The sequence below is a fragment of the Natrix helvetica genome (assembly GCF_964273705.1).
Source record: "Natrix helvetica genome assembly, chromosome: 2".
Taxonomy (NCBI): Eukaryota; Metazoa; Chordata; class Lepidosauria; order Squamata; family Natricidae; genus Natrix; species Natrix helvetica.
This window is the reverse complement of record NC_138552.1, coordinates 173,639,099-173,661,879: the sequence shown is the minus strand read 5'-3', so window position 1 is coordinate 173,661,879 and position 22,781 is coordinate 173,639,099. Positions and strand designations below refer to the sequence as shown.

Here is a 22,781-nt window from a genome sequence, read left to right as displayed (position 1 = left end):
ATCGTTTTTTCCAATTAAAAAAAAGATTTTAAAAAAAAGCGTGGCTTGAAGAGGAACCACACATTGGAATTGAAAATGATCGAAAATAGAATCTGGAAAATAATCAGAGATGAATCTGTAGGCTAATTACTGTTGGAGGAATAGCTAGTAACATCGTATAAATACTACACTTTATCATAAAAATGTGACCTCGTCCAACAATTTATTACAGACATGTTCAGTGCAAAATTTTATTTTAAGAACCGCTGTATTTTAAACACAGAGTTAACTTTCCTTGAAATCAGTAACAGTTTAAACATGCTTAAACGTGGCTGGCTCATAAAAGTGAAGCAGTAATAAATAGTAAGTAGCCTCTCTTTTTATTCAGTCTCTTTCAGATGATTCACTTGGAAATGAACAAAATCAAAATGTTATTCCTGAATCGGTTGAGCAGTCTAAAAATAAAAAGCATCCTGTGCCATGGTGGATAACAGAAGATGATTCAGATGATGGTATGGTACTGAAATTTAGTCTATGTAACAACTCTGCCACAAGGTGTCAGTGAATCACTTTTGTACTCTTATTTGTGTCTATATATACATGACTGTGTGTGTAAATTTTCGGTGAGTAATTGTCTCTCACACCTAGCCTGGGAATTAGGATACATAACAACTCATACTAAATCTGCATGTAAATCAGTGAACATGATTTCAATCTGAAGTGGATTGATTCAAGCTGAATTTTATTCATATGTATAGAGATGGGGTTGTTTATGTGTGTATATGAGAGGGAGTTAGAGAAGGAGAGAAAATGAAATAGAAATTGTAGGACTATTTTTTTTAAAGAGGTGCTTAACAGTGTTAAACATAATGTCTTTTTCTGAGTTTGGGTGGCTGTTTCAGGAGTTGCTTGAAGCTGTATTGTGCTATATTCTACCTATATTTTTTGCTAATCATTTAATAAACTGATTATATGAGCAACTATAAATAAGTTCATTCTTTTTATAACATTTCAAAGCACTGTGGGATTGTCTCCATATTTACATAAACAAATAAGATTCAGAAGTAGATATTGGAAGTTAAACTTACATTCTTAATCATATATATTAGAGATCAAGTACCATTCCAAATAAATATTCAAGGAATCGTATTGTTAAGGTGTTTCATATGTTCATTGAGAAATTAATTATTAAACTGTAAAGCACATTGTATAGGAACACTTAGAACATTCTTTCCAACTAAATACCCAAATATTTGGATCTGGCAAATTTCCTCATTTGTTCGTATGGCACTGTCTTATAATAATGTAGATTGGGATTTTTGTATAACATTGGACTTTAATCATAAATCATTTATTCTGTTGCCTGTCCTCTAATGAAACTTAGTTGAAAGAAGCAACGTGAAGATCAATATACTTTCTGAAATGGGTGATAATCAAATAATGATCACTATTGGATAATTTTTTTTTTTTTTTATAATAAAATTTTATTGGTTTTTCAAGATTTATAGGGAAAAGGGTAAATGGACAGGTATACAAATTTTGGCAGTTGCAAAGTGTGTGAGGCCCCCCTCCCTCCATACCCATAGTATACATTTATATATAATGCATTAGTATATAATTGATTACAATCAGCATATTAGTTCTATTATTAAATTCAATCAAATTAAACATTACAGTATAAAATCCAAATATAATTCCATTTTCACTTTCGGTCAGTTTATAATAATATGATTTTCTTGTTTATTTTTGTGATCTGAGTCTTCTTGCTATTGCCCCATCTCCCTCCACTGGCAGAGCTCTGGCCCCTCCCGTGTCCTGCGTGTCCGTTGTAGTATCTGGTGGTTTCTCTAGGAGTGTTTTATTTTTTTCCATAAAGGCCTGCGCCTCTATGGGTGAATTAATTCTAATTCTTGTCTCCTCCCAGAATATCAGCATACCTTCAGGCATCAACCATCTAAACCACACCCCTTTCTGGTATAATTTATTCGCTAATTGCGAATAATTTTTTCTTTTTTCTCTAATCTTCTTAGGGATCTGCTTCAGAATGGTTATCTCCATATCATGATATGTCAATGCTTGCCCCCTTTGTACACCCAGAATTTCATCTCTTGTGCTTTTTCTAAGGAATTTGATGTGAACCTCCCTGGGTACATTGTGTGTTCTGGCGTAAGCTGAGTTCACTCTATAAACCAGGTCTATATCCCACCCCATCAGTTGTTTTTCTTTGTGTGTGTAGTCAGCCAGAATGTTTGTCATGATGTCCCTTATATTTTCCCCATCTTTTTCTATAACATTTTGAAATCTAAGATAATAGGACATTCTCTCAAATTCTAATTTCATCTGTTGGATGTCAAGATCTTTGTTCCCTTTCTGCACAGCTTCCACCCCCCCCCCTCACCTCCTCCACCCCCACTTCCACAAGATCCAGTCTCTGTGAGTTCTTATAAATTTGGGCTTGATTTTCTTTAATTTCATCTTTCATTTCCCTTAGCTGTTTCTTGATTTCCTCCTGGCCCTGTAAAATTTGTTGAAGCATTTGTTGAAAGTCCATCTCTATAGTCTTAGGTTGCATCAGTTCTGTTATCTTTGACTGTGTGGCTGGACTGGATGTTACAGATGTTGGAGCAGACGTGGCAAAGCCAGGTTTCCCAGGAGGTGGTCTTTTGGATGTCATCCTTTATAACATTAGAAATTCAGTCCATATATAAGATAAATAGTTAGAAAAGAAGGGTAGGCAGGTGAGGTCCGGGAGCAGAAGAACCAGGCAGAAGAGAATCTCTCTAATAAGTCTGGCAATAGATGAAAGGTTTCCCCTAGAAAGTTCAAAAAGTACCAATCCACAAGAGATTCCTCTGGGAGACACGGAGACAAAGACCGGAAGCCTGAATTTTAAAGGTGGAGTCAGGTTTCACAATTCATAAAGACAACGGAAGTGTGCCATCTTGCCCTGCCAGTTTTGGGCACAGAGGCATAACAAAGTTTTAAAAAGTTCCAAAAGTCCTCAAATCACAGTAAAAAGTGAAATTAAGTTGAAAAGAAAATCATCTCAACCTGGGTGAGGCTTCATTCGTTGGCTCTCCCCCCTCCTCCTTCCCCGGGGGCTGAGAGCAAAATTCTTCCTCGCCGCTTGTCCAAGGGGGGGGGGGGAAACCCCCTTCCTCCAGCCGCGCCTCCAGAATACTCCGAAAGTTGTTTTTTTAAAAAAAGCTGAATAATTCTTCCTACAGCATAGGGAATGAAGAGAGAAGCAACCTCACCGCACCGCAGCTGCTTCCTTCTATTGTTGCATTCTCCGGTCGGCTTTAGCGAGGCGCGAGGCGCAGAAACGCGAAGCGCCCTCCGATCTTGCTCCCCGGTGCCTTGGGCGCGCGAGAGACCTCCCACCGGCCGCCGCCGCTGCAGGAACTCCCCGCGATGCCGCCCCTCCGGCAGGACCCCTCTGAGGGGTGTCCTGTGCCCCCCAAGGAGTGGGGAAGCCCACCGGAGAGCCGGAGCGGGCAGAGAGCTGCCCGTCGCCGCTGCCGCCGGAACCGGAACTCGATAAAATTTTGTAGATAGTAGTAAAGCTTAATGAACTGTAAAGTATTTCAGTTTTGTGAAGAGTTAAGTTTGCAATGAAAATTCCTAATTCAGTGCCCTGTTTTTAATATAAAACATTTGTAAAGAAAAAACCCATTATAATATTTATAGCTCTTAAGCTACCATTTCAAAACAGATACTTTGAAGTATTCTTCTTTCTAATGAAAGAAAAAAGTACAAGAAAAAAAATATTTAGCAATGAGATGATAAAAGCAAATTCAGTTATTTAGCCTTAAGCTAGATTTGCAATTCTGCAAATGGAAAGATTCTCCAATCACAATAAGGAGAGAGATTATTTTTTACCAAATGTCCTTTCCCGTATAAGTCCAGACATCTTAGGAGAGCAGGGGACTAGAGTGGAAAAGATAAATTATTACACTTATGCCATTGGGAGCAAAACTCATCAGTTTTTGGAATCCCATTACGTAAATTTATACAATTTTAGATTGTTAATGAGTATGTAATTTGCAAATTTGAGGTTTTCAATGTTACGTTAATTCAATTATAGCTATTAAGGTTTGGGGACTACACAGTCTAAGAATCAAAATGCTTGTTTAGTGTTAATGCTTCTGGGATGTTTTTGCAGAAGAAATTATTATTATTATTATTATTATTATTATTATTATTATTATTATTATTATTATTATTATTATTATTATTATTATTATTATTGAAACGTGACACTTTTCTTGCAATAATTTCAAAAATAGAAAGGCAATATATAAACTGCGTATAATTCAAAATAGATTGTTTATCTGGAAATGTCTGTTTAGGCATTACCTCAGTTATAAGAAAGAGAAAGTAAACCATCCAGAAGTGCAGTCAAATGAAATAATGCTTAAAAGTATAAATTATTATTTTTGTTATTTTATTGTTATTTGAGAAAAGTTAGATTTGCGACATTTAACTTAAAATTCAGCTCTAAATAAAACAAACAAAACCACCTACATACATGCTTGCTAGCGCATTGCAATTTCTTTTCTTCGATTTAGCAGTGTTTTCTATAGTTTGAGGAAATTATCTCATATATTATTAGTTCAAGCAAATGATTAGAGCTCTTGGGTGCTATTATTTTTAAATGAAAATCTTTTCTGTTTCCAAACTTTCATACCTGACATGTCTAGAAATCAACGCTATCTTTACTCTGATTTTTTTAAATTCTTGGTGGTTTGATTTTACTTTTCACTCACCGTTGCAATCTTTTCTGTTATTTTCTTGAATTTCCAAAGTTCCAAAAAAGAGCAAGTTTATCAAAAGTTTATCAAAAGGGAATGAGAAGAAACGTATGCAAAGAACAGATGCAGTGGCTGAAGATTGTGAAAAGAGGGTATCATTTTCAGATAATGAGCCTGGTACTGGATTTCCTGTTTATAAATGCCAATGTTTGATGTTAGCTATGATGTGTTGTGACTCAAAATTAATTTATTTCTAGTAACTATGCTTTTACTTTGTTACTAATTTTTCTGATCAAGTAAGTGTGAGTTGTTGCCAATTATAATCTCAAGTGGAGTGAACTTGCTAAAATGAGGGTGCTAATTTGCATATATATATAAGATTAGTTAACCTATGTCATCTAGAAGCAGAATTGAAAATATTTTTAATCTGAAAATCTATTGAATCGCTACGAATCAGGGTATTCAATTGTATTTACTCCTGGACTGCCTTTTAGGTGAGTTTTTTTAAACCTTAAGCACCAGTCAGTAAAGAGCTAGGTGGAAATTTCCTATGTTTTTATGAAATATTTAATTCTATAAATTGGTTTTGAATCAAAAGCCATGTAATAAGCCATTGTTAAAAGACTTTCCAATATGAATTAATGTTTAAATGCACCATTTTGAAAAATTACAACAATCCTGCTGTGATTCAAATTTAGATAATGACAAGCATATGAGATATTTATTTGATCTCTTCGATGGCCAGTCAATCAAGTGAGAGCCCATATTGTGAAAGCTATATTTTTAAAAGTAGTCCTATAAATTAGCTGCGTGCATTGTATAAAGGTGATGTTGGTTCTTCATCTAAATGATAGACCTTCTGTTGCAAAATGTGTTGAGTTCGGTTGAAATATTTTGGTAAATATTCTGTGTAATTTTTAGCAAAATTATATTCCAATTATATTTATAAAGCGATTTATTCACTTGTATATTTAGGATTCATGGAGCAGCTAAACAATTATTCTCTCTGTACTGCAGTTGAATTTGCATTCAGTTCAAAACAATATATATAATCCAACCTTTAAAAAATTTACGTTTTGTAGTTAAATCTGTTGTATGGAACTATTTAAATATGAAATATTTTTCAGTAACATAATTTATCCTTAAATACATTACATTTATAAGATAAGTAGATCCTAGGTTCTGTGGTGTGAATCTAGTTTTTTGTTTTTTAAATTATCAATGAAACAAATGAGAACTGGATGTTTGTTTGTTAACAGTAATCTAGAAAATAGGGTTATCATTTTGTTGTGCTAACAAATTTAATTGCCATAAAATCCAATGACTACTGTGGAAAGCATACATTGGTAATATGACTTTTCACATCACAATTCTTGAGTAACTTTTTAGACCAAATGCAATATGTAAATTGTTTTGAAAATGGAGATTTTAAGTAGGCAATGTACTTGAACCCATCATTCAATGTATTTCTGTGTTTGAGTATAGATTTATCAATATTCATTCCATGTTTTCCCCCTCCCCCTCCCTCCTGGCTATGTTTTAAGGTATACGTGAGACCAGCAATAGCTTTCTGAAATCACGGAAGCTTTCTCCTTCTATCGAGGAAGCAGATGAAGATTTTGGAGAAGACCTCCAGCTCCCGCAGCTTCATGGTGTTTCTGTCTCTTTAAGCAAAGATAGTTTGGAATCAAATGGTAAAAGTGCTTCTGACATTAAAAGTCTCTTTTACTGTACTATATTTTAAGAATTTGCTAACAAATATATTGGAAGTATAGACTGTTTTTTTTTAAATGGTTTTTATGTTGCATAGTTCTGAAGAAATGAAATGGTCACTTCAAAACAATGTTATATATTTATTTTTACCCTGGTGCCACAATTTAAAACGCACTTTGATTGATTCAAGGAGTGTTTTACAACTCAGCTCTAGAAAATACATGGGCTTTAGGTTTCTGTACTAGTTGTATAATTGCCCCAGTCCAATAGTTCATTCAAACCATATGAGCTCACAAATCTATCCTGCTATACAGAGACAAAAGCATGTTTCTTTTTTCCTCTTTTTTTCTCCACTGGGAACCAGTCTGCCCACACATTCCTTTGTAGTCTTGAATTTACTTCCTATGTTTAAACAAATAGGAATTTAGAACCATATGCTAATATTCTTGTTTTCTTATTAAAAATGTCTGAAAGTCATTTGGCAGTTACAGTACTAAGGTATAAACTCATATGGTTATCTATATTCTGGTTCTTTTATCATTTAGATTCAGTTGTTGCTTTGGGACCCAGTGAGAATATTTTGGGAGATGGATTGGATACTTTGGAAGAAGAAGAAGAAAAGGAGAAGTTTTTTGCTGACCTTGAGAAAGGCGCATCCTCTACCATCGACTACTCAAAATTAAATAAGGAACTAGATTCTAATAATTCTGAAATCCTGCCCACATTTTTATGGTAAAGCAAACAAATTTAACAATGGTAGTTATATGTTGAATTACAGTAGTTTGGAAATATAACAATGAAACATTGTGAAAACAAATTGTGCTAAATAAATATTCATACTTTATGGTAGCATTGAAAAGTAGGGTGGAAGCTGTAGAGTAGAAAGTGACACCTTATGGATAACAAAAGGAAGCCGAACAAGAAAGTGAGATTGGAAATGGGAAACAAGCAGGTATTCATGGATGGACTAGAAAAATGGCTTACCATTTGTGATTCTGTTCATTTATGAAAATGCTCACCTCACAATGTTAACATAAATAAGACATAAATACATTGGAAAAAATCCAACCCTCCTGACCTTTTGTAAGAGCCTAAAGGCCTAGCTCTGCTAGCTAGCTGTATGTTTACCTTTTACGATTATAAGCCACACAGAGTTACCCTGTGGTAAGATGGGTGGCCAATAAAACAAACAAACAAACAAATGTTTAGTGGCCGTCTGTATTTTTACAGTATTTTTCTTAGGTCCAAACTAGGATTAATGCAGATACAATCTAGGAGCAATACATTATTAATTGAATACTGGACTAGACAGAGATTCATTAGTAAAGGAATTTTCACTACTAAAGCCTTCATGGGCTAAAATATTTTTTCAATTGTATATCTATAAATATAATTAAAGGAAAATTGGTGGTTATAGCTTTTTTTTTCCTTTTAAATACAGATTCTGTATTTTTTTTAAAAAAATTGACATGGATATTCACCGACTACTTCCACCCATCCTGCCTGCCTTTAGTTGCTTAGGAAAAATCTGGGGATGGTTGGAATATTTTTGCTGTTAGAACAGCATAGCATTAGAATGAATACCCTCAATCAAGTGTGAAGAGAAAAATATTTTGTCATTCCTAATATTTTGCAGCAACCAGCCTCAAGTGAAAGAGACAAAAGAAGAAAATGACAGTGAATGTATGAGTCATGAAAAATTTGGTAATTTCAAACAATTTGCTTAGTAACCTACGTTTAATGACTTATTTATTTACATGGTATTGATTTCCAAAGGATGTTGTCAATTTATTATTTCATCGTACAGATCCATGAAAGGCAGTCATGAGATGTTACATTAATGTAACAGGCAGTTCTTCATAAGTCAAGAGTTACTTAAGACAAATAAGAAAATATTGTTGCCATTAGGCCATTGAGTCTGATCCAGAGAATCTGTTACATTGCAACAGAATGTGAAGGCTTTATGCAACCAGTGATTATAGAATAGGTTTGGGTTTTGTTTGTTTTTTCAGTATCTGCATATATACTTTAAGTCAGAACTGGATGCAGTTTGAATAGAAAGAATGTCTTGATGCTTGCTGGCACCATTACAATTCAGTGAGAAACAGCACATTTCTGTTACTCCTGTAACATTATTCAATTTCTAAGCACAATTACATATCTGGCTGTTCTGCTGGAACAGGGGTGTCAAACTCACGTCGTTATGGCAGTGACGCGTGACACTTTTTCGGGACTTTTCCCCCTTTTGGTAAACTGGGAGTGGCCAGCATTTGGTGTATCCTGCCCACAGGCCGAGACTTTAACAACCCTGTGCTGGAAGAAGAATATTAAGCTATAACTGAAAGTTTTCCCAACTGTTTGATCTGATCCAATAAAGGAATGAAATAGATCTGTGATGGCGAACCTATGGCACGCGGACCAGAAGTGGCACACAAACCATTCTTCCAGGCATAGCCCATTGCTCTTCTGGGTTCTGGTGTGCACATGCGCGCCGGCCAGCTTCTCTTCATACATGCTGGCGTGCCAGAGACCGTGGAAGCTGGAAGCTCAGCTTCCCAGTGCACACATGTGCACCAGAGAACTGCTCTTCAGGTTTCCAGCACGTTCGCACCGGGGAGCTGTTCTTCCGGTTTCCAGCAGTCTCCCACGCACACGCTCCCGTTTCAGCACTCGGTGCTGAAAAGATTCGCCAACACTGAAATAGATCCTTGGAAAGGAAAATAGCAGTGTTTCTCTTATTTCTTTTGAAGAACTAAACACAGGCTTTCCTCCGAATATTCAGGTGATTATAGTGAGGATTTTGAGGAAAATTCAGAGTGTAATGAAGACAACAAAGCTGAACAGGTGGTCACGTCTGAAGCTACTGTGAGCATTTGTGATAAGTACAATCACTTCCTATTTTAAGGATTCTAAATGTTGTGGTTTCAATGTTTTATCTGACTCTGGGCTTACCTAGTTATTTACAGTGCTGTCTAAAACTTGTTTTTTGAGATGTAGGGACCACTGAGCTCAGTGAAATATGTATCTAGGTGAGCAGTCATGAGATGTTATGCCCTGAAACTCCAAATGTTCAAAGATAGAAATGTGCCATACAGTTGACTTTTAGTGCATTTATTGGCTTTGCTCCTGATGATACATATAGCTTGTAACATTTCATAGCTGGCATCTAATTATGTTCAGAGCTCTTCAGGCAATTTATACTTCTGGAGTCATAAAAAGATAGATTACCACTACAAAGCAAAACTATTGGAAGGATAAAAGAACAATAAGGGCTCAGCATCAATGCCAAAATCACATAATAATGATATTATTAAAGATCTTGATGCCAAACATAACTCTCTTGAGACATACATACTGTTTTTAATATATATTTTAAAACAGATTTGGGAATCACAGGATCCTATAATGGTAGAGCAAGGAATATTATTTCCAAAGGCATATGTTCCTGATTTAATAAAAGCTGAATCAGGATTCTAATATTTAAATTATATAATAATTACATTATCAATCTGTACAACATTAAAATTTATGTATGAAACATCTAAAAAATGAACAAATGGGCGTGTATAGGATTGCAAATAAATAATATACTCTAATCCAATAATATAAAATAGTACCATCTAAGTTTTCTTGTATTCCTAGCTATCTTCTCTGATTAGTATTTTGATGTGTACTCTGATGTATATCCAGTGCAGATGAAGCATTCTGTTCAGTAAAAGGGCTGGTTTAAAAGTACTGAACGTATTAATCAGTTTTCTTCACCAAAATCATTCAAGGGATAGCAATAGCACTTAAACCTATATGCCACTCAATTGTGCTTTACAGCATTCTCTGATTGGTTTGCAAGTTTCAGCACACTGCCCCCAAACAATCTGGCTTCTCATTTTACCAACCTTGGAAGGATGGAAGACTGAGTCAACCTTGAACCAATACTGCATTCTAACCATTGCACCACTATGACTCTTAATCGCTTGGTTATTGGAAATCAGTACATATTAGAATTCTTATGCCCAGAACAGAATTTTGAGGAGAAAGGCACAATGATTGGAATGATTTGCACATGCATTAAATGCAAATAATACTTAAAAGTATTATTCAGATTTTGAATATTTTTTTTAACTAGTAGTGTGTATCTTTTGACTTGATGCTACTCAGATTTTATGTAAGTGAAATATTTTATGTAAGTGAAAAACATCAAAACATCAAAATTTTAAGTTGTAAAATGGTAAATTATTTCAACAAAGTTTCCTATTTCATATTCAAAATAATTTTTTACAAGAATGAGATTTTTATATATGTATATTATTTTATTTTCTAGGAAGAAGGGACAGGCATGCTGGCCAAAGGTATCTCATTCATATAATGTGAAATTATATAATATAAAATGAGTTGGATCTTTCTGAATTTGGGAGATAAATAATCAAACATAATGGACCCATTTTCTTTAATTCTACTTATCATAGTGCTGGCTTTCCCATGAAATAAAAGCAATCAGTAGTAGTAGTAGTAGTAGTAGTAGTAGTAGTAGTAGTAGTAGTAGTAGTAGTTGTCCTGAATTTTATTAGAAAAGATTGCAAGAATACTTTGATGTCAACGGTAATCATATCAGTCACTGTAACTGGAAAAAGAAAGATTTACAGATTTGTATTATACAACTAACTTTGTCTAGAAGTCATTTTCAAAGACTGGTCAAAAATAAAAACGGCAATGTAAGTGAACAATTGACATCAACATTTATTTTTTAATTTTGGAAATAATATAAAGTTTAAAATAATAAAAATGTATGAATATATATTGGAATTGTATACTTTAAAATTAGAGGCAAGATTCAGTACAGCACCCATTAGTCTCTCTACAAAGAAAAACATACTACATACTGGGGAAAAGTGCTTTCCCTTGTATGTATGCTTACTTAAAAGAAGTCCCATTGAGTGACACAGCTTTCTACCTAATTAGAATACTTGATATTGCAGTCTTTTCCCCAACCATTTCCTGCAAGCATGAGGCATGATTACATCCTATTGTTGCATAAGCAAGAACCGTTGTTTGTACTTTAACATTTTGTTGCAAATAATTTATGATTGTGAATGATTTATCATTTTGTACATAATTTTACATCTTTTTCATTTTCTTATTTAAAGCCTTTTATATTTTAATACATTTCCTAAATATTTACTGTGTTATCTTAAAGTTTCTTATCTAAACAATTTTAGAATGTCTACATATTTAACTTTACTGCATGTTGCCCACTCCAGGGTTACAGATTGAGTGTAAGATTGGCGTTACCTTTTCTTCATCTACACTAATATAGAGAAGATACAATTCTTCTTTCTTTGTAGTTCTTCTGGATTCCCAAGAGTCAGTTTTAGAAACTCCAAAAGCCAATGAACAGCAAGATGCAGCTGTGGTAGAACAACATACAGCTCGAGAAATTACTGCAGAAGAAATGACTGGAACAGGTAAGGCTATTTTTTGTTTGTTAATTATTCCTTCTATTGATCATGCTCCAAACCAGGGGTGTCAAACTCAAGGCCCGCGGGCTGGATCCAGCCCACAGGGTTCTTAAATCTGGCCTGTAGGGCTGGCCTGAAAATAATAAAGGACTGGCCCGCGGTGCCTCTGTCAGCCAAAATGGGGCACATGGGCCTTTGTTGCCCTCCCACACCGCGTTTTCGACCTGGACACCCTGCTGGCCAAAATGGGGCATGAGGGCATGCGCATGCCCCCCCCCCCTGTTTTTGGCTGGCAAAAGGCGTCCATCCCATCTCCCCACCTCCAGCCAGCCCACAAAAAACTCCAATGCTGATTCAGACCTCGAAGAAATCCAGTTTGACACCCCTGCTCTGAACTGATGTGAGGCAGGAGCTGTCTGTCTCATTCCATTTGGATTTATTAAAATTACTTTACTGTAATTACTGTAAGAATCCATCTAAGCAAAACAAAACTTCCCACTGACTTTCCATTGATTTTAGTGGCAGAAAATCCAGTATTTAAAATCAAAGGGCCTTAAAGCATGCAACCGTAGCTTAAATACCGTGTTGGTTTTTTCCACATGATCAACAGACTACCTCTAGCCCTATATTCTGAATCTAGTTTTGAGAAGAAGGAAAATGCAAGAAAAAGCAGGGGATGCTATTTTTCGGTTCTTTGTCTTACTAGCTACTGAATTTAAGTTATAGTACTGTCTGTAAATATAATTTACGTTTTTTACATTAGTGCTTACTGGTTGGTTAGAATCTGCTGCTACAATCTGACATAATTACATTTCAATCCTAAATGTATTTATTGGAAATAATCCTGTTGAATTTGATGAAACTCATTACTAGATACGTTTGGATTTGAATCTCAGCGGAAGATGCTTTATAATAAATATGTATATGGGATTGCAATGAAAGGATCCAATAGCCTGTTGCCACGGACAAAAGTCCCTTTGTCAGGAGTTCCTAATAATGGAAAGAACCAGAGGGATTTCCCTTTGCTCACTCATAAAATCTGCTCTGAGCCTGAAAAATCCTGGGCTTAATTGAGTGCCTGCAACGGGTTAAAAGTCCTGTTGTTGCCTGATCAAGCTTTGGCTCTGCGTGACATTGGAATTTTGCTAGTGTCACACTAGGTTACTAGTGCTGTATTTTACTGATTTCTTCCTCATAAATATTTTATTTTCATCCGGAAACATTTCATTTTTCTCCTTACAGGTATTTCCAGTGGGAGAACAAACAGTGACCTTGAAGCCTTGCAGCAAGCTTACCGTCATGTTGAACAGTCTTTAGGAGCTACAGATGAGCAGAATGATGAAAAAATGGAAGTGGAAGAGAGCTTAGTCAATGACACTTCACAAAATAAAGATAGCTGCCCCCAAAATACTTCCATTACTAATTCTGGTAAATTCTGGTACTTCCCAAGATTGTTTGCACTTAAATAAAACATGTTCCAATCGCTGGACTGTGTTCTCAATCATGGTCCCCTCCAAAGAAGATATAAATAGCTCCTTCCATGATAATACTAAAAATTTCCATTGCTATTGCTGCTTCTGCTTTATCTCTGATGCCATCACTGTTTGCGCCAGAGAAAGTGCCGAACCCACCTCTGTGAATTGTGATCCCAGGTGACTGCATCATGTCGCTGATTTCCAAAATTGTACTAATGAAGCTAAGTACATGACTTTCCTATCAGACTATCATTCTTCTAGAAAGGAGGGCAGTCAATTATTTCATGGGAAAGAGATTTGTGTCATTGAGTCTGACTCCCACAAGTGTAGTTTTATTATTCATGCCCAAAGCCAATATTATGGGGTTTCCTCACCTTTTTATAGTCTCTGTAAATAGGATGAGCAATTCATGTTCTTATATTGTAGCCATTGTGCAGATTGTTTCTTTCATAGAATAAAAGTCTTTCATGGAATGTCTTTCATGAAACTTCTCAAAGAAGAAACATGTTCTTTTTGTAGAATGCAAAAGGTTTTACAAATTCGACTTATGAAACTGAAAAAGGGAAATGTTTTCCTTTAGTTGGTTTTTTTAAAATATATCAAAAGATGTATAACATACTCTGTTGGTAAGAAAATTAAATCTCTGTATAAAGTTCAAGACATTGAAAAAACAGAACTAAACAGTGGCAGTTCATTCATGCCCTTCCATCTTTAGTTGTCACCGTTTGAATTTTGTGATTGTATTAGCACCAATCAAGAAGTCACTTAAAGATAGATGTATACTGTAATGCAGACCAGCATAATTGGTGGTGTAGTTTTCTAGCATATGGAAACCCTTTAGATGCACAGTCTAGACATCCGAGGAAATCTATTTTATTGAAAGCTACACTTTGTATCTTGATTGTTTATCCTGGCTGACTATCTGATTATTGTGAGTTCTTTCCTCAGTTTTCAGGATGTTATTTATTTGACATCCAAACAAAATGAGTAATTCCTTAGTTAGCCAGCAGATTTATAATCTCAATGGCAGCAATGGCTGCTCAGTTATTCAGTGTGATCTGATGTTGGCCTAGTATTCCAATAAATTTTGTTACTTATACATTTGGTTGATCTCTTAAATAGAGCTAACAATATAAAGCTAATGTGCTATAGTAGTTAAAATGTTGAAACCTGCAATGCACAGAAACTCACTATGTGATTTGTGGCCAGTCATTGTTTCCCAACTCAACTTATCATGCAAGGTTGTTACTGTAGGAAAAATAGGCTATATCACTTGAAGAACTGTGTTGGTGTAGTGGTTAGAATGCCGTTTTGCAGACTAATTCACTGCTCACTCCAGGAGTTCGATCCTGACCTGCTCAAGGTTGACTCAGCCTTCCATCCTTCCGAGGTGATAAAATGAGGACCCAGGTTGTTGGGGGCAATATGCTGACTCTGTAAACCACTTAGAGAGACCTGTAAAGCACTGTGAAGCAGTATATAAGTCTAAGTGCTATTGCTATAAGACCCTGAATAAAAGATATTATGATATGATTGTTAACATATGGCATATTATTGTTAATTAAATATATAATTTCAGTCTAATACTATTCAGTAGCATTCTTTACTAACCAAATCACTAAATCAATAATCTCTAAAAAGTCATAACTTAGAGAATTACCTCAAATGTGTTGTTATTTATTAAGTTTCTATCCCTCCTTTCCTCCAGAAGCACAAAATGACACTTTTGAAAGCTATCATTGTATTCTCACAATTATGAGGAAGCTTGAGTACAGAAGTAACAATTTCCCTAAATCACTCAATATACTCTGTGGCTGAAATTTGATCTCACTGTTTCATGCCTAGTATTTGGGCTTTGCAAAATAGTAAAGAATAGGAAGGCTGCTGTAGAAGATAAATATATGAAAGATTGAAGTAAACTATGGTTATAAAAAAATTAAGCTTCAGTAGATTGTAATTGGGAGGTCACAAATTAAGAAGAAAAGCTGAAAGTAATGCTTACTTTTAGTTTAGTTTAGTATCCCTATTGTGTAGGTAGCCAATGTCTCCTAGAAATGTACAATAAAATGTAAAACCAAAGCTATTCAAAACAGTTTAAAATCAATGGTTAATACACTGCATTAATCACTGTAGAATGTAATTAGATGGACAAAACAAGCCAATCCCAATATAACCAGATATAGTTTATGCCAGTTTTTTAGTAATTTCTGACCAAAAAAATGAAATTGCATTCAGATTTTATTTGAAAATACTTTTGCTACAGAAGTAATAACAAGTGTCTTGTTTTCCTTCTATCTAGATTTGCCCACGATAGAAGAACTGATGAAACCTATCAGAGCAGATTCATCTTTTGTCAGGGGATTTGAACTAGACCCTATTAGGTATTCATTCTGGAAAATGTGTGACATAGCCAATGGCAATTTTCATGTTTTTGTTAACCCTTTTTAAAATGAATATATTACTACTGTAGTGTTAGTAGGATATCATTTGCTCCTTGAGTATATTATTCATAAGATTTAAATATATCTTTGCTGCTAACATCTGTTTAATCAATAATTGGAGTGAAGAATTTAAGCTGAAAGCTTTCAACCTTAAAATGGTATCTGTTTGCTCGGTCCTATTGCTGGCAGGATTAAGTTCAGGTAGTCCTTGATTTACGACCACAATTGAGCTCTAAATTTCCATTGCTAAGCAAGATGGTTAATTGAGTTGTGCTCCATTTGCCACAACCTTTCTTGCCACAATTGGGAGGTGAATCATTGCTGTTGTTTAGTAGCATGGTTATTAAGTGAATTTGACTTTCCCATTGATTTTGCTTATCCAAAGTTGCAAAAGTTGATCACATGATCCTAGAACACTGCAACCATCATAAATACAGGCCAGTAGGGTCCTGTGCTGTCCTGCTCACACACACACACACAACATAGGTGTAAGGAATCTTTATTAAGGCTTCCGAGCCTGAATTGGTATTCCCCAGCAATTCCCTGTGCTGTCACCAGCTCAAACAAGCTACTCAAATGAAGCCAACACTAGTCCTCAAGGCAAAGGCAAATCCAGTGCACTAGGCAAAAGCAAGTGCCCAAGGCAAAGGCAAGTTTCAAGGCAAAGCAAGTCCGCAAGACAAAGGGAAATCCACAAGACATGACAAGTCCATAGGGAAAGGAAAGCAAGTCAGGGCAAGGCCACAGATGAAGAGACACAAACCAAAGTTCAGGGCAAGAATACACAGCCAAAAAACGGAAAACATTATTCCCAGTATCATTTCACTCCCCTTGCTGAGCTAAAAGTGTCCTGATGCAGCTCATCAACAGGCGAGGCTACCTCCTGGCGAGTAGCCTGGCACCTTCTTTGTGCCTGCCTCCTCTCAGCCCTAGGTGCTCTCAGATCTGGAGGAGGAGGTAGTTCTTTATTTCCACCGACCAGCTACAGCTGTGTGCCCTCTCCACTGGAGGCCTCTGGGCTTTCCAGCTGCAGCTGAGCCTCTCCTGTCCCTAGCTCAGCCAGCTGCTCATCTGGTTGCTCTCCTGTGCTTAACCCCTACATTCCTGCCTCACAGCCCTCGGCTGCCAACTCATCTTCTTCTGAACTAGCATATGGGGATGCATCCAGGGGAATCATAACAGGTCCAAATTTTGTGACCATGAGATTCTGCAATGGTCATAAGTGTAAAAAACAGTCCTAAATCATTTTTTTCAGTGCCATTAGAACTTCAGATGGACATTAAACAAATGGTTGTAAGTTGAGGACTACCTGTAAAATAGAAGAGTTAAGGTATGTATGGGAAAGAATCCCCCCGAGCAAGATCCCCATATTCAGAAGACAAACCTTGACTGAGTTTCAAAGGGGTGCTTATGGACCCTACAATAACCCTATAACCCTATTATCTAAAACATAACCTATCTTAATAGTTCATGCCCGTGAAATCATAAATCTTGAAATCATAAAACCACATCTGATTAGACTTTATCCCTTCCGCCTTCATAAAGTGATCAGCCAACTTAGTTTACTAATTTTTTGTGTCCGCTGCAGGAGACAGAATATTTTTATGAGTGTTTTTTATTTTTTTAGTTTGTTGTATGCTAATATATAAAACTGTAAAATAAATAGGGTTCATTTTTACTGTATTGGGTATAGTTTTTTTTTATAGTCAAGGAGTTTTTGAATATATGGGAAACAACATTTCTCCTTTACCTGACCAAATATGAGATACTTCTTTATAACTGCTACAAAGTGATCTGTTGTTAGTGCTATTGTTGCTTAGTCCTGTCCTGCAGGATCGGGTAATTGTTTTACTGCAGTTCGTGAACAATTATATAAAACTAGTGTGCAATTCAGTATCAAATGTCCATATTTTTTTTACTAAGCTATTATTAACAACAAACTTTTTTATATATGGCTTTCTTTCCCTTACATCTCATAGTCCTGTGAAAGTCACACAAGATCACGCAGATGCATTAATGAAGCCGTCTAATGAAGCCGTGGAATCCCAAAACATTGGCTGTCTTTTAAACCATCCTGATGAACAAGAAAATACTTCAGTTTTAGAAGTTACAAATGAAAGTAGCAAAGATAGTCCTCATCTGGAAGTTATCAAAAAGAAATTAGCTAATAAAATTAAACATGATGTTATGAAATTAACCACTCTCTCAAATTGTCCAATACTTTATCAGGAGAGGAAATCTGGACAGGTGAGCAACTTTTCCTTGTGATACTTAAGGTAGAAAGAAGCAGGAAAGTAAATGAGAGTTTTATTCTTCTACAGCTATTTTGGACTTCTATAGTCCAAAATAAGCCATTAAACAAAAGGTAACCTTTCAAAACAAAAAAGGAACCAATCATCAGCAGGACAAATCTATTTCATAATCCCAAAATTAAAAAAAATAAGCCTTTGCCTGTCAATAAGAAGCCACCAGTGAAGACTCAAAAAGATCTGGCTTAGTAACAGAATTTAATACTTGGGTGCATATTTTGCTGGGAGAAATTCTGATCCTATTCTTCCAACCTATACTCCCTATTTCCTACTTATCTTCCACTTTCCTCATATTTCTTGAAACATGATTTCTAAGATAGTGAAATATCTTTCAAGGTACACCTGTTGACCACTATGGTTAGGTTACTGCTTAGGCAACTGACTATCAACTGTTTCCATGAGGAGAGGAATGGAATAGAATAGAATAGAATAGAATAGAATAGAATAGAATAGAATAGAATAGTTGGAAGGAATCTTGGAAGTCTTCAAGTCCAACACCCTGCTCAGGCAGGAAACCCTAAACCATTTCAGACAAATAGTTGTCCAATGTCTTCTTAAAAACTTCCAGTCTTGGAGAATTCACAACTTCTGGAAGCAAGTTGTTCCACTGGTTAATGTTATATATGATGTTTGAGTTGTTTATTTGTGATATAATCAAACTAATATAATTTTGGTAGAATTTATTTGGTAGAATTAGAGTTAAAAGTTTATCTTGCTATTCTATAAAATAATAATCCGGTGATTACATAACCTTATTTTAAATACTGAGCCTTTATTTTACATTCTGAAACCAAACTAGTCAATAACATACATGTATGTTTTGTTTACAGGTGCATCAACCCAACACTTGGAATAAAGAAAATCCAAATTTAGTACCAAATAAACAAGTAACGTATAAGAGCAGTAAAAACACAATGACTGTTCATAGAAAGAAACATTTGGCTGGGTCACATAGTTCTGTTAGAAGCTCTGGATATGGAAAACCCAATTCTTCGTTAAAGCACTTTCCTACAGTTAACGAGAAGACATTGAAGGAAAGCAACAAAAATCCACTTTTGAAAGTCAAATCTCCTCCAAAGCAAAAAGGTATATTTATAAAACATTTAATATTGATACGATATGATATGATATAGTATGTTAATATATACGTATATAAAGAAACTATTAAAAGTCACAATAACTGATCTTTTTGGCAAATAATAATTATTCCAAGAAATATATTTATATAAAAAATTATATAGTCCTTATTGCATTTTTTTTTAAAAAAAGACATACAGGCAGTCCTCAACTTACGACCACAATTTAACCCAAATTTTCTGTTCTTAAGTGAAACATTTGTTAAATGAGTTTTGGCCCATTTTAAGATTTTTCCTGCCACGGTTGTTAAGTGAATCATTGAAGTTGATAAGTTAGTAACACGGTTGTTAAGGGAATCAGGCTTGTCAGAAGGTTGCAAAAGGTGATCATATGACCCTGGGTTATAAGTTATAATACAGTCATAAGTATGAACCAGTTGCCAACTATCTGAATTTTGATCTATAAAGGCAGTAAGTGAAAAATGATCCTAAGTCCCTAGCTGTTGTAACTTTTACAGTCACTAATGAACTGTTGTAAGTTGAGGACTACCTGTAATTGATTGTTTTCCTTTCAAAGACACATCAATGACGAAAGTAACTCACACAAAACCCCATTCACTCTCACACAAAAGAAACGATTCTGCTGATGCTGGACAACTATCTCCAGGTGGATTTCTACCAGAGCCTAAAGAAAATGACAGTCAGGGTGACAAGGTTAGTGATACAGCCACTGTTCTTTGACGGGTATTTTTTTTTTTTAGGAGAATGTTCAAGAAAATGCAGAATAGGAGGAACGTTTTTCATTTGAAGTATTCTCAATGTCACTCACATACAGCATGTCCTCATTCAGCAACTGTTCGCAGTTACCATGGTGATGAAGAAGTAACTTTATTACCAAGCTTTCGTTTTTACAACCTTCGCTGTAAAGCAGGAGTTTGTTTTTTGGAAAGCAAAAGAAAGCTGAAGTAAGATAATAAGCACCTTTGCCGTTTCACTCAGCGACCATTTGACTTACTGGCTGAGTTGCTGGTTCCAATTGTAGTTGCTAAATGAGGACTAACTGTATACGCTCCTCAGATGTGTGAAAGGAAAATGAACACCTAGTTTGGCATTATACTTATATACAGTGAGCCCAAACCATAGTACAAAAAGTACATTCTTTTGTTTTAAATAATTCTTGTGATACCATAGACAACTACTTATCATTGGATTTATAATATGTGAATTGGATTCCATTAATAGAACTCATAACTTCAAGGAAAGGCAAAAAGGTAATTTTGACTTTCCTCAATCTGCAGTCCCTCAGTTTACTCAATACCTTATTTTGGATGCAGAGACAGGATGTGAGGTGATACAAGAGGAGGAGGAAGAGTCTCATTTTGTACATGGTCCTTCTTGCAAACGGGATAGATTGGAATTCCAACATAGGAGGCTTGTCTGAAAAAGAGATATAGTATAGTAATATTGCTTGTCTTATTTATAGCCTTATTTTTTATAAAACAACTTTTGGGAAATGTTGAATTACAATTCCCAGCAGCCTAAACCATTATGACTTGCTAAAAATTCTGAGGGTTGTGCAAATAGCTGGAGGAATAATAGGTTCCCCATCTTTGCTTCAGGGAGCTAAGGCCAGCTCTCTTGTTTTCCCATCTTTCTACTTATTCATTTGAATTAAAATTAATGTGGATGCATTCAAATGCTTCCTTGAGCATAGCACTTATTTGTCTCTATTTTAGGTACTTGAATTAATTTGGTTCTGTGGTAAAACGATGCATTTTCCTAATGAACAGCAGTGTTTTCATTTCTCTCTATAGTATTGAAATATTTTGCAAACAGGCTTGGAAAACATTAAACGTTTCATTTTTTATATGAAAAAAAATTGAAAAGAAAATTAGCAATTGAATTTGATTCTGCATTGATGTATGTATTTCCTATGTGTATGTATTTCCTATGTGTCATCAGGTAGCCCCAATTTCCTCGTTTCATAGTGAAAGAGAGCTTTATTTACTAAAAAGAGCACAGGACGCAGAGGAAAAATTGACTATAGCCAATATTTTAATTGAACGTCTGAAAACCACTTCCCTTCAAAGAGAGAAGGAAATGGAGGCAAAGATTCTGGAAAGGAAAGTGCAGCTAGATAAGGAACTGTCTCAGTTAAGCCAAGAAAATTATGTCCTTCAAACACAGGTACCATTTTATGTTCTTTTTATATTCTTTATATTCTGTTTAATAAATAGCATCTCTTGGTATATTCCATTAAAACAACATTTATCTTACATTTGATAAAAATGTCCATGAAACTACCCAACTTGCTCGTATTTTTGGAGGTGCAGCTCAACCATGCAAGATTGTCTTAACTCTTATCCAGTTTTATGTATTGAAATGCATATTACTAAACAATAAAAAACTACTATTCAATTCCTAATAATGACAGAAATATGGGACACTTTTATAAAACCAGATAAACCCATATCCAACACATCAGCTACTTGGAGGAAAAGCAGAATATAGATACGATGCTTCGTGTTAATAACATTTCAATAAATGAATGTTATTTACTTGACTAATGATACCTATATTCCGTTTCTCAATTATATACGTATTCAGCTTAGATGTAAAATTACTTTTTTCTCAGCATTTTTATAAGATGCGCTTAATGCTTAGGCATTTTCTTCATAGCTAAATAATATGAAGGACCTAAAAAAAGGAACAATGTGGTCAAGTATTCGGGAGAAAAATCCTAACGATGAAGCAATGTTGAAAGAAATCCAAAAAGAAATGCAAAATCAAGAGATTCTTCTCCAAGGATACCACCAGGTAAAGATCATATTGTGACTCTGAGCAATATTGTGATACTGGGCTTTTTGTCCTGCCTATCAAATGTGTTAGCAGTTCCGATTGTAGCAGTAGTTGTCTTGGCAGAACAAGAAGCTGAAGAAATCTGAAGCAAAATGACTTATTTTTGGAAAATTCAGTTTGAAGCCTTACCAGTATTTATTTGTTTGTCATTTGTTAGATTAATTTCCATGCAAATTAGACATTCTGAAATAGTTTTGAACTGAGAAATCACTTTGTCAAGACATCTAGTATTTTAATATTAAAAATAGATTTGAACCCAGCCACCTCAATTCTAGTTCAGTATCATAATACCCTTCTCCCTTTCTAATGTCTTGTTCCTGAGGGAAAAAAAAGAATACCTTTTGATGTTTCAAATTAATAACTGATTGTAAATGAACTCGATTCTTAAGAAGTAAATAAATTTGCACACAGAAATCTACCTTATGTTTGTGTGAATACTTAGTATGGCAAGTCAAGTCCAAATTTCATAATTTCTAAATTTGAAAATTCTTAGTAAATTTCTTCATCTCATAATATTGTATGTGAAGACAATATTTGCATTATTTGTATCAGGAAATAAGTATATCCTGCTGCCAATTTTTTTACTGTAACTGGTTCTGGTCATCTTCCTCTGTTGATGATCCTCTTGTTGAGCAGAAATGAAACTTCCAGCTGTTTCTCCGGCAATCAGCATATGTTCTTTCATTGAAGCAACTTTTTAAATGAGACTTAAGGACTAGTTT

General features: G+C 35.2%; 1 protein-coding gene across 3 annotated transcripts in view; it reads left to right on the top strand.

The window, feature by feature from the left end:
• CEP162 (centrosomal protein 162) overlaps positions 1-22,781 on the top strand; it is a 49,533-nt gene that overhangs the window by 9,336 nt on the left and 17,416 nt on the right. For 2 of the 3 annotated variants that reach the window (XM_081942129.1, XM_081942130.1), the window contains 15 exons: positions 368-491; positions 4,788-4,910; positions 6,278-6,427; positions 6,992-7,178; positions 8,083-8,150; positions 9,229-9,311; positions 10,765-10,792; positions 11,786-11,905; positions 13,142-13,327; positions 15,674-15,755; positions 17,795-18,062; positions 18,955-19,210; positions 19,778-19,914; positions 21,163-21,387; positions 21,880-22,017. In XM_081942129.1, coding sequence (XP_081798255.1) covers positions 368-491; positions 4,788-4,910; positions 6,278-6,427; positions 6,992-7,178; positions 8,083-8,150; positions 9,229-9,311; positions 10,765-10,792; positions 11,786-11,905; positions 13,142-13,327; positions 15,674-15,755; positions 17,795-18,062; positions 18,955-19,210; positions 19,778-19,914; positions 21,163-21,387; positions 21,880-22,017 — 2,175 coding nt within the window. The remainder of the gene's footprint in view (positions 1-367; positions 492-4,787; positions 4,911-6,277; positions 6,428-6,991; positions 7,179-8,082; positions 8,151-9,228; positions 9,312-10,764; positions 10,793-11,785; positions 11,906-13,141; positions 13,328-15,673; positions 15,756-17,794; positions 18,063-18,954; positions 19,211-19,777; positions 19,915-21,162; positions 21,388-21,879; positions 22,018-22,781) is intronic. The other variant, XM_081942131.1, reaches the window with a different exon arrangement.